Below are 19319 nucleotides of genomic sequence, written 5' to 3'. Positions count from 1 at the left end.
TTACCCTTTGCCTGTATTTTCTACTTTTTTCTGTTGGCTTCTGCTGTTGTGTCTTCTTCAAGCATTTTCTCAGAGAAAATGAGAAAAGGCCCTACATACAGTGAATTCATTATGTAAAATACTGAACTATCAATGATTCTAAGATGCACAGTCCTTAGCGTGAGTGTTCTTATGACTTTTGGGGTTATCTGTTGTTAGGGGTATAACAAGGGAGCTCCTCATAGGAGTCAATCTTAAGGGAAGAAGAATGTTGGAGAGGTGGGCTTGAGGCTGATGACAGCACAAATGCTTCTCTCTGGGTCCTGATGTGAAATTGTTCAGAATACCTGAGCGTGGAGAGGTGTGTATCCACTCACGGTGCAGTTGTGGAACTGTGTCAGGTGGATGTCCTATAAGAAACCTTAGGGTTAACTCTGGCCCACCTGGGACTACTTGGCAGGTATTCCTTTCACTGCTTCTCTTTTCCATCATTGCGGAACTTCAAGGAAAATCCTGGTGGAGTGTGGCATATCTGATGCCTGTGATTATGTGGTAAGAGGAAAGCAACATCTCTTCTCTTGAAATGGAGTGTGGGCAAACAGAGCAATATCAACCCCAAGGAAAGGTGGCTATGCCCCTCAGAAACCTGTCTCCTAAGGAATGCCATACTGGGGAAATAGCAATAGTTGGGCAGTCCAAACTCTGCTGTTCAAGCTTGTGGGGGGCTTATGTCATTGAAATGTTTTCCTTACAGAAACACTGCCTAAAAGAAAGGTTGCTGATGAGAGGCCAAGGCACTGAATGACATCTATGTCTCCACTTCCTTGGTATTTGCCTTCTAGTTTAGTGGACAAGGAATGTGGCGTGGTTACACAATATGAGAGCAAGACCCAAGTCCCTGCCCCTTATTCATTAGCTTTTAACATTGGACTCATAAAATCACTGACCCTTAGTTCTGCCAGAAAAATGAGAAGATTCCATCTAATTCATTCAAATAGCATTCACAGCTTCTGCAATGACTTTGTGTTCAGCTTTAATCTCAAAATATACTTTGTTATTTTAAAATTTTTAATTTTATTTGAGAGGCAGAGAGAGACAGACTGAGCTATTACTTTGAATTGCTGGTTCATTTCCCAAATTCCTGGGGCTGGACTGGACTAGGCTGAAACCAAGAGTTGACAACTCCACCTGCATCTCTTGCAAGGGGGGCAAAGACACAAGCATTTGAGCCATCACCTGCTAACTCCCAGAATGTGCATTGGCAGGAAGCTGGAATCATAAGATGGAGCTGAGACCTGAACCCAGCCGCTCTAATATGGGAAGTGGGCAGTCCAACTCCATGGCCAAAATTTACTTCAGTTGACGCCAGCTTATTAGCATCAGCAGAGCAGTCTGGGGAAAGGGTGGTAAGGACTGATGGTTTATGCTGGTTCTTCACATTGTTCTGTGGTTTGTAAATTCTCTACAGAATACTGAGAGCTACCCAATGAGAATATCTTACAGTGAAGCCTGGATTTCTAGTATTTTTTTCTTTCTTTGCAAAGCAACCTTAGGGTATTCCATTTGTTCTCTCTTGGCCACAGTTGAGAACCAATGAACTAAATTGATGCATTGAAAAGCTGTGTGCCACAATCAACATCAAAATACATTAATCTGACATTAGCTTTTGAGATATTACTGGGTTTAAAGTGTTGTATCTAATATGTGACACATATAATTGATCAATAACTTTTCTTCTATTTCTTAAGAAGGAATGACAAACTTCTCCAACAATCTGGAATTTTATTCCATCCATATACATGCATAGTAACAACATTTGTTGAGAAATTATTTCTATCAGAAGTAGAACATTATCTTTGTGATCACCAGGTGCAGTATTGCTACTCTTATATTTAAATAGATCTTATATATGAATTAAATTCATACTTGCAGCATTGAGTTTAGGGTTTCGATTTAGACTGTGCCTTTCAAAAGATAAAACTGATTAATACTACCTCATTACTTACAATACTGCTTCCAGTAATTTTGTTCATTCTTTATAAAGTATTGCATTTAACAGCAAAGGTTTAAAAATTGAGACAGAGCTGCATCAGCGAAAGAAAATACAAGTACTATACAAGAAAAAAATTGCCATCTTCATTTAACATACATGATTAAGATTAAGAAAATGGACAGAAACATACAGCTACATACAAATGCAAAGCCTAATGACTAAGAGACTGTATCTGCTAAAATATAAAGTGCAAACGGAGCCTGATTATCCAAGAATTGACATCTTAAGGCGAACTTACAGCATGTGTATTTAGAACATCTTTGCAAGTTATATTTTAGCATATACATACATCTGCAACAGCATATAATAAAAAATCAAGATACACAAGTGCTTTTGAAGCTATTTCTAAAATGCTTTTCTGTATCGTTTGTGACTATTTTCTTTAAAAGCTACTATACAGTGCAAACCATATGTGCTACACAATAACTATACAATAACATTACAAATGACTTTAATATAAAGTTTTTAAATAAAAAATAACATAACCACAGCTATGAATACTGCTGGTAAAATAAATTAATTTCTTTTTGAAAATGGCACCAATAATACACCTTACTAATGGACTGTAATGAAATTACACCTTAAGTCTTCAACTCAGTCTTAATGAATTGTCTCCTGATTGCCCAGATGTAATTCCAATAGCTTTTTCTGTTTTCTGTTTTTATTTTTCTGGACTGGTTAGAACAACATACTAAACACTGGTACCAAAGGTGACTGATGTTCATTTATTTAGGCAGTTCATTTGACATGTTCCGCTGCATGTGACGAGCAGTAAAACTTCTTGTGAGTTATAAAGTTTGAAAGGTTGTTGAACTGGATATCACAGAGCCGGCAGTACTTCCCACTGGTGGGAGCCTGGCTGGAGCCATTTACACCCTTTGCTAGGCTAGACAACTGTTCCTCTGCCGAGGGGATTCCTGGAGAGACATTCTCATTTGCAGCTAATGGGGTCTCCGAGATCCACGCTGGCGATTTTTGGCCGTCTTCATGCTGAGGGTTCTGGGAAATGTTCTCTTGCTGCGGGTTGGTGGCAGGTCTCTCCTCTTGTTTCAGGCCACCATTCACTATGACCATGCCTCTGTTTTTGGGCAACAATGGCAGAGAATCTTTCTTCTGCACAGCACACCCGTTGGAGGAAGCCTGGCCTTTTGGAGATTCGTTTTCCGTATTTGTGCTTTGCTCTATGTCAGTGTTATGGATGACAAGAGAACCGGAAATATAATCGCTTGGCTTGATGCCATAATATGGAGAAAGCTGGTCGGCTCCTTTTGCTTTCTTTATTGCTCCAGGGTAAAGGCATTGTGGAAGAAACAAATGTTTGTTTTCTTCTTTTGTCGCAATGAGCTGAGCGGCCTCACTGAAGACTTTCAGGCCCTGCAGGGTCGCTAAATGGGATGAAAATAAGTTGCCATTGGGGGAAGGCTGCTTCAGGTTCCCATTTTTCTCACATTTTATTATGCTTCTCTCGTAGCTGACATCAGGGCTGTTTCGTTCACTCTCTGGGTTCGGAAACACTTTGCCATCCAGTTGCCCCAAGTCAGTACGTTGGTGGGCCGTGACCGGGCAGAAATTCTGCTTGTGGGCCAGGTAGTTTTCTACCTTATTGAAGCTGATCTTACACACAGTGCACTCGTGATAGTCCAGTAGCCTTTTGGGCGACGTGGTTGTCCGCTCAGACTGGGATAAACACTTTTTGCTGAGATCTATGGGCACATCCATCTCTAGGCAGGAAACGCTGGAATGAGTAGTGTCACATTTGGAAACCGGAACACATTTGTTGATCGTCAGGGAAGTTTCCAAGTGTTTGGAGACAATGCCTGGAAAGATTTCACATCTTGGGTGGTAGCATTCTGCCAGCCCTTCGGCGGGTTCTTGAGTGGACGTACAGGGATTGCTGAGGTTGGCTACGTCGAGAAACCGCTGCTGGACCAGCGGAGGCCTTTGTTCCTGTTCGGGTAGGCACATCTCGTACATCTTCCTCCGCTTGCGTGTGCGCATGGTTCTCTGCATGGCAGGCACTTTGTTGGAAGCAGACCTCTTTAGCGGAGGGTCATGGCGGGTAGCACAGTAATACTGTTTGTGGACCATGTATGTTTCGTGCCGGCTGAAGGTAATGTTGCAAGCTTCACAGGTAGTCTTATTTGGGTCACTTTCCCCGTCTACTAAGGGGGGGACACTGGGATTTTTTACGTCAACAGGTTTGCCATTAATTTTATCATCATTGCCGTTGGAAGTGGAGAGCTTCTTCGCTTGACCAGAAAAGTCCTTGTCATGGCCCTTCCCATTTGGCCCAATTAAATCTAAAACGGAGGAGGAATTGATGCAGGATGTTTGGAGAAGGGGACTCTCAGGATCGGCAGAGTGGGCAGCTGGGTTCAGAAGGCTTATGGAGGTCTGGCCAGTGTTGGGACTCACAGCTTCAGGCATCTTTTCCGAAACGCCAGGGAACTCTGGGGACTTGGCCATCTGCTGCCATCGGCTGCTACAATAATGTTTTTTGTGTACCAGATAATTATCCAAATTATTGAATGTTATGTTACACTCAAAACAAGTAGCTCCTTTAGGCATCAGGGGGCTATAAATTACAGGAGGGTAGCTACTGCTTCCATGCCTCAGTCGCCGATGTACCAGTTCAGACATCTTGGCTAAGATCTCTGAAGCTTGGGGGACCACTGTGATATCTTGGGGGAAAGCAAACTGAGATAGGAAAGGACCCACAGGGAAAGAAGGCCCAATAGTGGGCTGAACTGGAGATGAGGCAAGTCTTGGGCTTGAGGGCTCAGACTTTATTTTCGTGTAAGAAAAGCTTTGTTTATTTGTCGTAGGCTGCACCTCTGGTCTCTGGTTAGTGAGGAAGAGTTGAGTCTTTTTCTCACACTTGTCCAGCTCCGTGTCAGAGCTTGCGTCTTTAGTCTGCATGGCCTTTTGGCTCTGGGGGAGCTCACTTCTAGCCAATAAATCTGTGGCAGGCTGTAAGCCGTCTTCGGTTCCACTTGGGGAGTGTTCCATGTCAGTTTCTCTGGGGAGTTTGCCACTAGGAACGTGGAGCTCCTGGTGCTGCAACAGCTCCCTCTGAGTCTGGAAGCCAAAGTGGCAGTGGCTACATCGGAAGGCAGCTTGAGTGAGATGGGAGAACAAATGTTGATGAAAGTTGATCACAGAATCAGCAGTGTAGCTACAGACGGTGCATTTTAGACTAGCACCGGGGGGAAGGAATTCTTCCATTTTCACTCCTGGGGAGACACACAAAATAAGAACACTGAGAACCACATGTGTTGGCTTTCTAATGGTAAGAATCTTTACTCATGACCTAATGTCTTCAATACAAAAGGAATGGAGTGAAATCTTTCAGAATTTCCTTTGTGATATTAATTTTTTTCCATGAAGAGGTTTGGTCATATGTGATCATAGTAAGAATGCTTTATACTTTCTAATATAATGGCATGAGCATAATAGCATCAAAAGTCTCATTGGCATTACCTACAGTATACAAGTGAGAAAATAAATTTGAGGAGGCTAAAATAATGGATTATGATAAGAAAGTTATTAAGTGATGGAGCCATGCCTAAGTCTCAGATTTTATAATTTTTAAACCAATAACCTTCCTACTAATACACTTTGTTGTGCATTATCAAGAAGTGAGCATTCAATAAAGTACTATTAAAAACCTGTGTGCAAATCAACTCTAAGTACACTTATATGTAGTTTTTATTCAAAAGAATACAAGTAGGAACCATTTTATAAAATATTTCATAATATCCTAATTTATCTTTGGTATAAATCTAGAATTTTATTGGTTGATTTTGCTGAATATGGTTTATCTCTATCCAGGGCTGATATTTGGCTGGTAGATACCAGTGTACTACAAAAGTCATTTCAGACTGGCATCCATGCTCATTGATCATGGTTTTTAGTCACTTATTAAATATTTTTGAAGCTCACCAATGACTATGGCATTTAAGTTGTCACAAAAGTCAACTCTGGTTCCATTTGTTAGCATTCAGTCAAATCAGGCTTGGCTCATCTCTCTGTACTCTACACTAAAATGAGAATTGCCTTTTATATTTATAAGCTGAAAACATGGCAGAGGTATTCAGTCATGTTGTGACAAAAGGGGACTTCCCATCTGTCTCCTTCTCTCTTAACCAACCCAACACTCATTTTCCCAGTTAGCTAACAGGACCTCTCTCTCTCTGTCTCCAGTCTTTTTGTCTTGTGCATGACATTACTCACCATCTGAGACAACCAAGTTGTTTCTGCTTCCCCTGCTTTATCCCCTATGAAAGACAGCTCATTTTTAGCAAAAGGGGAGTGGATGAGTAGAAAGGAAATTACCTCCTCTATTAGGTTAAGAAACAAAAAATTTTACTAAAGCATTGGAAGTTGGAAACAGTTTTCAAAACCTCAACATCTATTTCAGTTTTTAAATTGTTTAACCCAGGGGCCGGCACTGAAGTTAGTAGGCTAAGCCTCTGCCTGTGGCACCGGTATCCCATATGGACACTGGTTCTAGTCCCAGATGCTCAACTTCCAATCCAGCTCCCTGCTAATGTACTTGGGAAAGCAATGGAAGATTGCCCAAGTGCTTGGGCCCTGCACCCACATGGGAGATCCAAAAGGAGCTCCTGGCTCCTGGCTTCCAATTGGCCCAGCTCCTGCCGTTGGGGCCATTTGGGGAGTGAGCCAGCAGATGGGAGAACTTTCTCTTTGTCTCTCCCTCTCTCTGTATGTAACTTTACTTCTCAAATAATTAAATAAAGTCTTTAAGAAAAAATAAATTGTTTAATCCAGTCAAGAAAAACTAAGGAACTCATCCAGAGGTGTTACAATTTTTGTATTATTGATATTGAAGAAATCTGATTGCTAAGCCCTGGCTTGCTCTATCCAAGAATGTACCTAAAATATTTAAAGTTAATATTACTCTGTACATTGGACTAACTTTAATTTTTTTCGGAATTGTTATAAGATGGAAACTAACAACACTGGGCATACAATTCCATAATAAATGGGGATAGATGCCACCTTGCTATTAAGATAGGGCTCAAAAAATAAATGTTTGTGATTTTCAGCCTAGTTTTTCTTAAGGAATTTTTGACTATATTACTAAAAGTAGTTTTATGTAATTAAAATCAACTAAGATATTATGATGCACACTGTGGAAGTCAAGACAATTTTCTAGATCCATATTTGAAGGTTAATTTCCCAGAAGTGTGATTTTAATTGGATCTATGAAAATAACAGCTTTATTTCATACAGCAAATACTTATTTTTATGCACCTACTATTTCTTCTCTACCATATGGGAAACACTATAGTTAGTTTCAAAAGATCACTTTACACTTAAAGTAATGAATATTAATGACAATATACAAAAAGAAATGAGACTTTCTTTCAAAAATGATGCTGTTTTCCCTCAGTTGAAAACAAAGGAATTGAGCATTATAGATCTTAGAAAACACTCCAGAACCAAGCCCTTTGCATAAAATATGCAAGATATATAACATTGGTTGGTCCATGTTTGAGTCTGATTTTATAGACACGGATGTATATATGTATAAAAGTACTTCAAAACAATTTTTGGATAAATGGAATTAAAATATTTGAAATCCATAGAGTTTTGGTCATAATATGCATTTTGATGAACTGTTTGAAGATGGTTCATATGTATGGATTTCAAATCCTTTTTTTTTTGGGGGGGGGGTTCTAAAATAAACTTATCCTTTAATGTACTTTACCACTTTACCCGAAAAGTCTTCAGGTACTCTCTTACATATGTATTCATATATAGAAAATAGAGTCTCCTAAAGCAAGAGAAGAAACAGAAGAGGCCCTTACCACTGTGCGAATTCAGGTGCATTTCTAGAGCTCGGGCATTTGAAAAGCTCTTGGTGCATTGCGGAAAGGGGCACAGGCTGGATATCTGATGAGCACTGTCCTCACTTTCTTCTGCCACTGGAGCAGCTTCCCTCTGTCTCCCACTGCAATAGTACATCAAATGGGCTTGCAGATTCCGCTCACTCCGATACCAGATGCCACATGACTTGCAAGGGAATATATCCTCTGCAGGCAAAAACACAGACACATTAGATGCTATTCATACGAAGCCAACCATGGGCAAAGTAGCATTTAGTTCAGCTGCCTCACAGCCTGCTCTCAGGTTCTGAATTATGGAGTCAGAAAGTGTTGAGTGCTGGTCTTTTAAAGCAATGCTACACTGTGCAATTTAACTTCCCATGGATTCTTTAGAAAGTCATTCTATATGAGACTTTAGCATTAAAACCACAAAATTAAATATAATTTATTTTAACTTATATTTATGTCTGAAAAATATGCATTTATAGAAAGGGATTTAAACAGGTTTATATGACTGGCTGGAAGGTAAGGATGTAATGGCTAGACTAAAGTCAGTGCTGATGTCAATCACTGTCATTATTTTTTGGTGTCATAAGTTAATTACAAAGTGACTATGGTGTGCCAGACTCTATGTTGGCTTGGGTTGGGTGTGAAATAATTGGCCCAGCTATTGGAAAGACCAAATAGTTGATATTAATGAAGCATTGGTCCTCTGGGATTGATGAACTAGTGATCAGATGATCATACTATGGCCTGCTGACTGCCCTGATGGAAGAATCGGTGTGTGCTGCGGTAAGGGGTAGAGATGCTTACAGGGCTGGTGGGCTTAGAGAAGGGCTTCCAGTGGTGATGAAGAGAGAGGGGATGCCTGAACTGAGGTGTGACAGGTGGCATTAAGCCAGTCTGGGGCAGAGACTGACCAAGGGGACAGCCCAGGGGTATTCGCAGGAGGGTGAGAGGGGCATTGGGTGAAGGTTGGGAGGCTTTCATGTGATGGGGGTGATGAGGATGATGGGGCTGGGAGAAAAAGGGTTGTGGTAGATAGGGTTGGACTATGAAAGACCTTACCTCGCTTAAGAAACTGAGATTTTCTTGTCTCAATGTTTATGGAGAATCACTGCATCATTTAAACAAGAGACCAGCAGAAGCAGATACAGAATCAAGGTAATAAATTTAGAAGACTTTTGACTATAAGGAATCAATTGTAGTAATGTAAGTGAAATATGACAAGGTTTGATTCATCACCCATAGTCACTCATATTGATTAAGTCATGCTGTGATGAATAATTTAATTCTTATGTCTTCACTCATGGAAAATTTCCTTGTGTATGGGTTTTTGTTTTCCCTCATCCATTTAAAGGTGGGAAAACTAGATTTGAGTAACTTGCCCATATAAGTAGTTAAATGGGGGTTGGAATCTGGTCATAAGCAGTCTTTCCTAATGCCTCAATAGCAAGAGTGGCAGAGATGAAGAAAAATTATAGTGAAGAGGCAGAACTGACCAAGAGAGGTGACCAGCACTTTGCAATTAGATGCTAGAGCAGATGGATAAAGTCGCATTTGGTGCCTAGGCTTCTGGACAGTGTTTCTGTGTGTCATGGTTTCATTCGTCTACACAGGGAACAGAGAGAACCGAGGGGTGATGCCTCAGGCTTGGGCTCATCCAGGGTGATCAAAGCCAATACTGTAATTCTGTGGAGAAGGAAGGCACCATCCAGAGGGTGGCAGCACTGTAAAGTGGGACAAAGGCAGGAAAACAGGGCCTGTGGTCAGGTCACATTAGATAGGTGGGATTTGCTGTTTCTGTATGAAATGCAGAGGGACAGGGGAAAGTGGCTGCAGAGGTGAGATGCTCTGCAGAGGTAGCTTGTGAACGGTTAAGCCCCGCTACTTAGATGACACTGGGAGCTCGTGTAAAAGGACATGAAGAGAAACCCAGGAACCAAATCTAGTGAGTGGGAAGTAAAGGCAACAAGTTCAAGACAGTTTTAAAAGGGGAGGGTTGCGGGTGGGAGGGAAGTTATGGGGGGGGGGAGCCATTGTAATCCATAAGCTGTACTTTGGAAATTTATATTCATTAAATAAAAGTTAAAAAAATTTTAAAAAAGTCAAAAAAAAACTGTACCTATGAAATACATGAAATCTGTTCTCTTTATATTAATAAAATTAACAAAAATTAAATTATCAAATAACCTTAAAAAAAATTTCTGATGCATACACTATGACTGTCTATTATCTTCCTACCAAGTTAATTACATTTATGGTATTCACAAGGCTATGCAGTTTAGTAAAGTGTCCATTTCAGCAGGAAGAGTTTACTGGTCAGTTTCAGATTGAAAGCAAAATTCTATCCATCTATGCTGAACTCCTCGAAGTTAATCACTGTATTGCTGCATAAAGCAAACAGGGTATACCCTCAAATGTAATCAGCAGTCATAAACTGCAACTCTATAACAATACACGGAACTCCTGGAGTTCTTCATAATAAAATCCTTTGGCCTGAAATTCAAGTTAGGCCCATGTTATTTCAACTTATCACTGGAATCACAGTAAAGATTCAATGAAGAAAATAGCTACAGTTACATTAAGGAAATCCAATAACATTAGCTTATATTATATTAGAATTACTTGATCCACTGGTTGAATACATAGTAATTTTCAGAATCTCCTCAGAATTCCTTTAAAGGAAGCTGTTACAGCAAGAAAATAATTATTGTTGAATATTTTAATGACTTTAATATCAAAACACCGTTGTTATATTTAGGCTTCTCCCCTGCATCTTTCTGAGGTCCAGGAATTGTGAGGGACATTTTGACCAAACATGATTCTTGCTTACTTACTAACTAAAGAATCTATTCTCCCATGACAATGAGGCTGCTGCTCTATTTTCTCAGCATTATAGGAGAGCAGATCTATATGGAACGCAGCTCTTGGGATCCCTAGACCATTTATTGTCTCTCAAATAAAGTGTCCTTGTGTGTACAAGGAACAGAAACTATTTCAAGACTAACTTTAAAATAAAGTCACAAAGATAAATTTTCTGGGGCATATTTAAGAATTCTGCATATATTCTATGACTATATGTGCTTTCCTTTCTTTTCGCTCCTTTCTTCTTTGTTATTAGCAGAAGTCTTGATTTAGTAATGCTATACTTCCTTTTCATTAGCATGTCTCATCAAAATTTAATTTTATATTCTTTTTTTTTCAAGTTTTTTTACTCAATGGCCCTTAAAGGATACCAAAATCAATCCACTACAAAAGCTTCAGTGAAAGCCGCTGGGTTTCTCATAGTCCAGTGGCTTAAAGTATCGTTCATGCAGTTTAGAATGCCAGTGTGTGTGTGTGTGTGTGTGAGAGACATACAGACAGACAGACAGAGACAGAGAGACAGAGAGAAAAATTTAGGAATCCAAATTGAAATGACTGACTTTAAGTTTTCTTTCTATACTCCCATAAGCAGCAATCTTATACACACATATTTAAAGTTAGAGAAGATAAAACAAAGCTACAACACTAGAGAAGAAGGTCTGCCCCTGGTTGCCTGTCAGCAGTCATTTCCTCCCATAAATACCCATCACTGCTACAGAGCTGGGCTACAGCACCCGGCACTTACTATTGACAATAGCTGTAGGTAAAATAGAAGCCATGGCAGCTTGCTGAGGAAGCAGCTGAATTGAGTCCAGCAGGCGCGCTGGGTACATCCCTTCTGTGAGAGTCCTCTGGCTGGCAGCTTGTAGCCTGGAGTCAAAATCTACCACAAAGGCAATTAGCTCTTCACCCTCAGAGATGGCCTTCGTTGTCGTGCACCAAAGCTGACCCCCTAGTAAGAAGAAAAAAGAAAGAGAATGATAGAAATGACACAGAATGCTCAAGCCTGTTGTACGCGCCACTGATGTCAACAGTGCCTTCTCAGTTTGTTCATCAGTGTTTCGCTGGGTGGAGTGTTTGATCAAGGCAACAGCTGCGCTCCTCTTCTTGTCTATGTGGGAAACTACTCTTGTCACTCAATGAAGTGCTTAGTGACCAAGAAGAAGAGAAGACTAAGAACCAAGAAGAGGTCATATATGGAGAGATCACTGTCAACTGTTTGCCATCTGTGGGTTTCCTGAATCATGCACATGACTGTATGATACAGTGCCCAAAACCTGCAGTATAGGCTCTCAGCGGCACAGATGAATTTCAGGTGAGCTTTGCAGGTGCTTTTTCTGTATCCTGGTTCACTATTTATTTATTTATTTGAAAGGCAGAGCAACAGCAGGAGAGATATTTTCCATTTGCAGTTTCACTCCCTAGATGCACACAATAGCCAGGGCTAGGCTAGGCCAAAGCCAGGAGCCAGGAGCCACCAATGGGTGATAGGTACTCACAAACTAGAGCTACCATTTTCTACCTTCCAAGGTGCCCGTCCAGGAAGCTGGACTGCAAGTGGAGGCCCTCTATCCCAAATACCCCAATTTGGAATGTGGGCATCTCCACTCATGGCTCAACTCTGCCACACTGCCTGCCACTCTTCCTGTACCTCAAGGAACAAGATATTCTTCCTTCTGTCTCTTTCAACCTCCTTACCTTTTTCTCTCTCCTTCCTTTCCTAACCCATGTGACTGTCTCAACACCAGATATCTCAGACTATAAAACAAGTCAAAACAAAAAGGTTCCTAAAATGTAGGAAGTTAAAATGAAATTCCAGGTTGTTTTACTCTCCCTCCCCATGTCTGCTGCCTTTTTAAATTTTTTTTTAATTTTCACAGAATGATCTTTACATGTATAATATTCTCTATAATGTAGCTTCTTTATCTCCATTTACCCTGATTGAACTTCCTGAAAAGAAGATATGCCAAAGATCCTTTTCAAAAAGGCTTATTTAAATAAAGATTTGTTTAAATGAAAGGAACCCTTTCTTCAAACACTAAGATACACTCTGGCTCTGCACTTCAAATGATCATGTGTGGTGCATTAAAAAGAAAAATTAACTATGCAAGTACATCTTCTAATGTATTGGAATGTGATAGTGAATGCTCATTTATTTAACATGTTTAGACAGGCAAAGCACTTATATTTTGTTATCTACACTCTCAGGCCTAGATATGTATCCTATACAGTTATTTCTGAAATAATGTGGCATAGTTGATATGTTATAAAGCCTTTTTTATGTGTATACATTGTAAGGCTGTATATTATACTCATTAAGCAAGCAAAAATTGTACCCATATTGATAAGTAATATTGCTCTGTTTATCTTTCAGCATAACTGTCTTTTCAACTGCACTTCATTTTTTCCATCCTTAGAGATCACGGATTTTAAACAACTTGTGGTAAAAATCTGGTGGAAAAGATAACAAGAGCATATGATATGGCAGAATTGTACAGAAGAATCAGGACATTGTTTTAGAGGAACCATGGGCAATTCATTAAACCAGCTGATTACGTTTTAAAGGTATGCAAACAAAACACAATTCATGAGAGCACATATTTGTGAGCAAATAAAACTAAGATTACAGACTTCAAATTTGTGAGAAAGTTTCAAAGTTTCAAATGCACAAATATACTGAAATCCTTTTCTTTCCATGCTGACAATGATTATCTAAAAGTATGCACATTTCCCACAGCTGAGTATGACAGATTCACTCTGGCTTTGACTCATGTGTTTTTAAATAATAGCAACGAAGCTGTGTCACTGTGGGCTCACTTGGGAATCACGGTGTGAGTGGTGCTACCTCAGTGGAAGCCATCTTCTCCCTGGAAGGCTTCTAGGCCTTTTCACCTGCTTTGCCTCCACCGATGTGCACACAGGGACACACCGCTTACAGTGTAGACAAGGTGGTCGTTTCAGCACCTTGTCTGTCCTCTGGGATACAGTGTATTAGGTGAGTCCGTGTAATCAGGAGGTGATGAGGGCAAAGCAGAAACCCCAATTCAGGTGTCATTCATAGCAATGTCTATCCAAGTCACTGGATTTTAGTGATATAATTTACATGACTGCTATACCCAGGTATGAGTAACTTTCACCAAAGTTAGGAAAGGGTTTAGACCCAGGTACCTAGGAGAAATAGAGATTATAAAGAAGTTCCCCCTCAGAGATAATCTTTATCCCTGCAGTGAACTAAGTAGCAGCATATGACTCAGAGTAATTGTGCTCAAATTTTGAACCAAATAATCCAATGAATAAACACATAAACTCAAAAATATTGAGTACAAATAAAAGTGAACAAAAAATCACTTTCCTATAATGCTAATACAGATCTGTGTTTCCAGACATACCCAATAATGTTTGCTTCATACTTTTACTTCTTTATCATTTAATCTTATTTTACGGTTTAATCAGAATGTATTTAAAAGGCTGAATTAGTCTAAAAATATGCTGGATAGAGTTGATAAGGAGTTCAATTATCTTAGGATTTAATCATCTTTCAAATAAGTCATCCATTCATCAGCTATTCAATGAACTCTCCACTGTGTATCCGGCTGGATGCAACTGTTTCACCCCTATGGCTTCACACACAAGTATACAATTAGGACGCAAACATATGACAAATATATTACAATACCACATTAATGTGTCATCCCCTAGAGACACATTAGGGGTGATGTGAGAGGAGAAACTGGCACTTTGTGGGGAGTTGGACAAGCCATTTATTTCATTGGCTCAGGAAGAATAAATGGAGGCAAAATAACAAAATTATGCACAGGAGGGACCTGGCAGGCACATCGTCATTGTTTGGGAAATAAGCATGTGTGTAAGTACAGCAAACCTGGAGTTTTGGGGTGTGTTAGGGGCAGTGGTATACTGGAGTCAGCCTGTTTGTGTCAGGAGTGTGGTATGTTAGTTATGTTTTCAGGAATTTTGTGTGCTACTTGATATTATACTGGTGGCTTGAGGTCACCTATGGTGAGAGTATATGGTATTTGTCATAGAAACAAAAAAAATTAAAGCAGGATGAGAGTTTTGAATGCAACATAAAAACAAATGTTTTTGGCTTATGGTTGGGAGACACTATGTATTTATTTGAATGAATGAATACATTTTTGACATGGTTTTCACCTCACTCTGCTCTGGAATAGACAGTAAATTGAATGGGTAAGAAATGTCACATGACAGCCATTAGGAGGCTACTGCACTAAGATAACTGTAAGAAGTATAAATTATGAGGGAGAAAAGAGGCAGATTCCAGAGGCAGGGCTGAGAGAAGGCTGGCTGCTTTCATGGCAACAGTAAGAGAAAGGAAGCTATTGAAATGACACAAAGGCTTCTGGCTGGGGAACCATGTGGTGGCAATGCCATTAACTAGCAAATACAGCTAGGTATTAATAGTTGGGATTGTACAGACATCAAACATGGACAATTACTATCAATTAGGAGATCTTCTCTTGTCCTGGTAGGGTATGTGGCTATCTATTTTAATTTTGTCAATTAGTCTATGAACTACTATACTCTACTTCAGTTTCAAGTGGAGAAAACCAAAGCTTGGAGAGGTTAACTAACTTTCCCAGAGCGGCACATATGGCCAGTGGCAGCACCATGACTTAGACTTTAGTCTGTCCATCGCCAAAGTCCGAGAGAGAGAGAGAGAGAGAGAGAGAGATGTATGTGCCTACATGGAAATAATGAGTTCTGTTTTGAAAATGTAAAGTTTGAGGTATCTGAGTCTGTGTGAATGTATCTTGTAGGCAACTAGGATTTGAAGATGTATGGGCTGGAGGAAGAAGCATATGGACATCGTCAGCACATTCTAAATGACTGTGGCTGATGTTTGCATTGATGCAGTAACCCAGGGAGAGTATAAAATGGAAGGAGGAGGAACAAAGGCTGAAACTAGGGTTCTCTCAATACTTAGGATATGAGCAGAGAAAAATGTGGCCGTTAAAGAGACAAGAGGCAGAATTTGGCCTAGTGCTTAAGGCGATTATGTACCACATGAGAGTGCCTGAGTTTGACTCTGTCTCTGGGTTTCAAGTCCAGCTTCCTGCTAATGCAGACCATGGGAGACAGTGATCATTGTCAAGTGACTGGATTCCTGCAACCCACGTGGGGGATAAAATTGAGTTCCTGGATCCCAGCTTCAGCCTGGCCAAGCACTGGCTATTGTGGGCATCTGGGATGTGAACCACTAGATGGGAGCTCTCTCTGTCTCTCTGTTTCCATCTCCAATAATAATAATAATAATAACAACAACAGAGAGCATATATCTGGATATATTTGGAAACTAAGGAGAACATTCAAAAGAATGGCACCAACATAATAAAAGATTAGATCTTTGAAAACTGGTTGGCTGAGTTTTCTACATGGTGAATTGAGAATATACGACTTGAAGGAATCATTTGCATGGAGAGATATTTAATGTATTGGGAACATAATTTCAATTACTGGCTGAATAAATTTTTGAGAGATGTGATTGCGAGTGGGAGATATAACCCCTTGTGGAGGAAGTATGGGCAACAGAACCAGACTGCTGGGTGCAAATCTGTCTCTGCCACTTGGGGAACCGTGTGACTTGGATTTTGTCACATAAACATTCTACCCATCAGTTTGCTCACCCTTGAAAATGGGGATGATGATAAATACTATTGAGCTCACAGTATTATTATAAGGATTAAATGAGTAATATATGTAAAAGCTTAAGAGTAGCACCTGACATGTAATAAGTGTTATATAATTGTTAACCATTATCCTCTGGCTTTAGTCTTGTTGGCGCTATTATTCTCATTTTTCATTGCCCTGCTAAATCCAAGAGGGAAGAATTCTTACTGGAAAGAAAAGACAAACCTACGAATTCAAGGAACAAATGCATGCATGCTTCACTGGAGGCAGCTAATGCATTTCAGAAAAACCAGTCTAAGGCTGTGTGACTTTGTGAATTACATGCTGCATCTTGGTCAATTAGAAATAATTTCTAGCAATATTTGTAGGTCTGAGAAGGCAAGGAAACCAGTTTCCTACTCTACTGGTTTTAGGGCTAGAGTAAATATCTCCAACTTGAATTTACAAGGCTATGGCAGTTAGGCTACTCATCTTGATTAAGAAGCAATTTGAGTGCACGAGCTCATGAAAACGCTAAGTCATACTGATATTCAGCATCAAGTGTTCTTAAGTTCAAACAAACCACGGGGTACTATGTGTAGCTTTAAAATCAAAGCATCATTTTCCTCCCAGAATGAAAGTAACTGTTGGTGAGGATGCATAGAAATTTGAACCTTTGTGTGTTTTAAAGGGAATATAAAAATTATTAAAAATACAATTATGTATGATTCAGAAATTCCACTTCTGGTTTAATGCTCAGTGGAACCAGAAACAGGATCTCAAAGAAATTTTTTAACACCTGGGTTTGCAACAGAATTTTTTAACAATGACTAAAACATGGACGTTACCCAAGTGTACACAGATGAATAGCATATACGTAAAATGGAAATTTTACCCACTTATAAAAGAAAGGAATTCTGACACATGCTGTCACATAGATGAACTTTTAGAATATTATAAGCCAGTCACAAAAGGACAAATAGGGGCCAGTGCTGTGGTATAGCAGGTAAAGCTGCCACCTGCCACGCTGGCATCCCATATGTGCACCGGTTGAAGTCCTGGCTATTCCACTTCCAATCCAGTTCCCTGCAATAGCCTAAGAAAAGCAGTAGAAGATGGGCCATATGGGAGACCTGGATGAAGCTCCTGGCTCCTGGCTTTGGCCTGGCCCAGCCCTGGCTGTTGTAGCCAACTGGCGAGTTTTTTCCTCTCTTTCAGTCTCTCCCCTTCTCTCTCTGTAACCCTGACTTTCAAGTAAGTAAGTAAATAAGTAAATAAGTCTGTCTTTTTTTTTTTTAAAAAAAGGACAAGGAGTATATGTTTTCATTTATATGAAGTACTTAGGATTTTCCAAATTATGAAGACAGAAAGCAGAATGGTAGTTACCAGCTGGGAGAAGGGGGAATAGAGTTTCAAATTTTTGAAGAATTCTGGAGGTGGATGGTGGTGATGGTTGTACAAAAATGTGACTGCTACTGGACTGGACACTTCCAAACTATTAAGACAGCACATTTTATGTTTTGTAGCTTTTCCTGCACCTTAACAAATTAAAAATCCTTTATGAATCTAGGACATTTGACTAAATTTTAATAACTAAGAATAGTAACATAATTTTAATGAATGCTTTTCATATGAGCTGTTTATTAAAAAAAAAAAAAAAACAAGATCTTCTCCCTTTTTAGTTTTCTTAGAAAAACTATATTAACAAACTACTGGTTAAAAGCCAGGTGCCCAGTGAAATAAAGTTGCTGCCGAGATGTAGTTAACTTTACTCGACCATATTCACTGTCTTTGTTTGATTGAATATTGAATGTTTTTATATACCTGAAAATTTTTGAGTGATTTAGTTCCTGATTACTTTGTTGATTTGGATATCTGCCTGTGTTTCCAATGCCAGCATGTACCTGTTTAACTTTCCATGGAGATTAAATTTAAGGAATCTAAACAGATGTTTTCTATGGTTTTCAAATGCAATAGCATGCTTTTATGCCCCTAGATTTAAATCAACTGGATATTCAATATACTGATTCACACTAAGGTATAGTGATATGAAAAAAAATGTAAAAGTGCTAAGTGCATATATGACAATATAACATATACTTAATAGATAAAATTCTTACTACTTTCTCTGTACTGCCATTGAAGAATAAATGATCTTGTTTTAAGGAATTACATATCAATAATGAAGCATAGCTTCTCCAGAAATCATTGAAAATTTATTTGACCTCATAGCAAAGACAAACTGGAGATAGCACTTGACTGGTGGGTAAGAAAGTTTAATTTTAGTCCTCACTTGATTATGAGTTACTGTGTGATCTTGGAAAATTGCTTTTCCTACATCATATCATATGACAGCCTTAGATTAGATACCCTCTCAGGGCTGGGGAAAGTTTTTTCAGCAAGGTCCATTTGGGTATTTATAACATCATCTGCAGGCCACACAAAACTATCAACTTAAAAATGAATCTGCTGTAGATTTACTGAATTTCAGGTTCTGCCTGCCTTTGCCTTAGTAGAGCCAGACCAATGATTTCCTATGCTGTAGCAAGTCTAAATGATCATCATCTAGTTGTCAAAGTTTTTATGCCTCTGTGACCAACAGTTATAAACACACATCTATTAAGTGGTTACAATACTAATCAACATACATCTAATTAAGGGGTCATCCACTTGAACTGCACTTAGGGCTTTGCATAAATTATCTTATTGATTTCTTCCAAGAAAGCAGGGGGGTGGCTTTCATTCATCCCATTTTACTGTGAGATCGTAAAGTCTGACGTTAAGTGGTTCTTTAAGGTCGCACAGCTTAAGGGGCTTGGAAGAAGAGAATGAGATATGGGAAACCGAATCTGAACAAGGCAGTATGGCTCTGGGTTTTATATGAAAAACCAGATGTTTCACGATACAGCGCCATCTGGTGT

At 39.5% G+C, this 19319-nt stretch overlaps 1 protein-coding gene across 2 annotated transcripts in view; it reads right to left on the bottom strand.

The window, feature by feature from the left end:
• Window positions 1-1744: 1744 nt before the first annotated feature.
• Window positions 1745-19319, bottom strand: part of ZFPM2 (zinc finger protein, FOG family member 2) — a 507451-nt gene continuing 489876 nt past the window's right edge. For both annotated transcript variants that reach the window (XM_008255815.4, XM_017341487.3), the window contains 3 exons: window positions 11498-11704; window positions 7867-8091; window positions 1745-5265 (listed from right to left, as the gene is read on the bottom strand). In XM_008255815.4, the coding sequence (XP_008254037.1) occupies window positions 2771-5265; window positions 7867-8091; window positions 11498-11704 (2927 nt within the window). In that variant the 3' untranslated portion in view covers window positions 1745-2770. The remainder of the gene's footprint in view (window positions 5266-7866; window positions 8092-11497; window positions 11705-19319) is intronic.

The sequence above is a fragment of the Oryctolagus cuniculus genome, chromosome 6 (assembly GCF_964237555.1).
Source record: "Oryctolagus cuniculus chromosome 6, mOryCun1.1, whole genome shotgun sequence".
Classification (NCBI taxonomy): Eukaryota; Metazoa; Chordata; class Mammalia; order Lagomorpha; family Leporidae; genus Oryctolagus; species Oryctolagus cuniculus.
The sequence above is the reverse complement of the archived record's forward strand: the minus strand, read 5'-3'. Positions and strand labels throughout refer to the sequence as shown.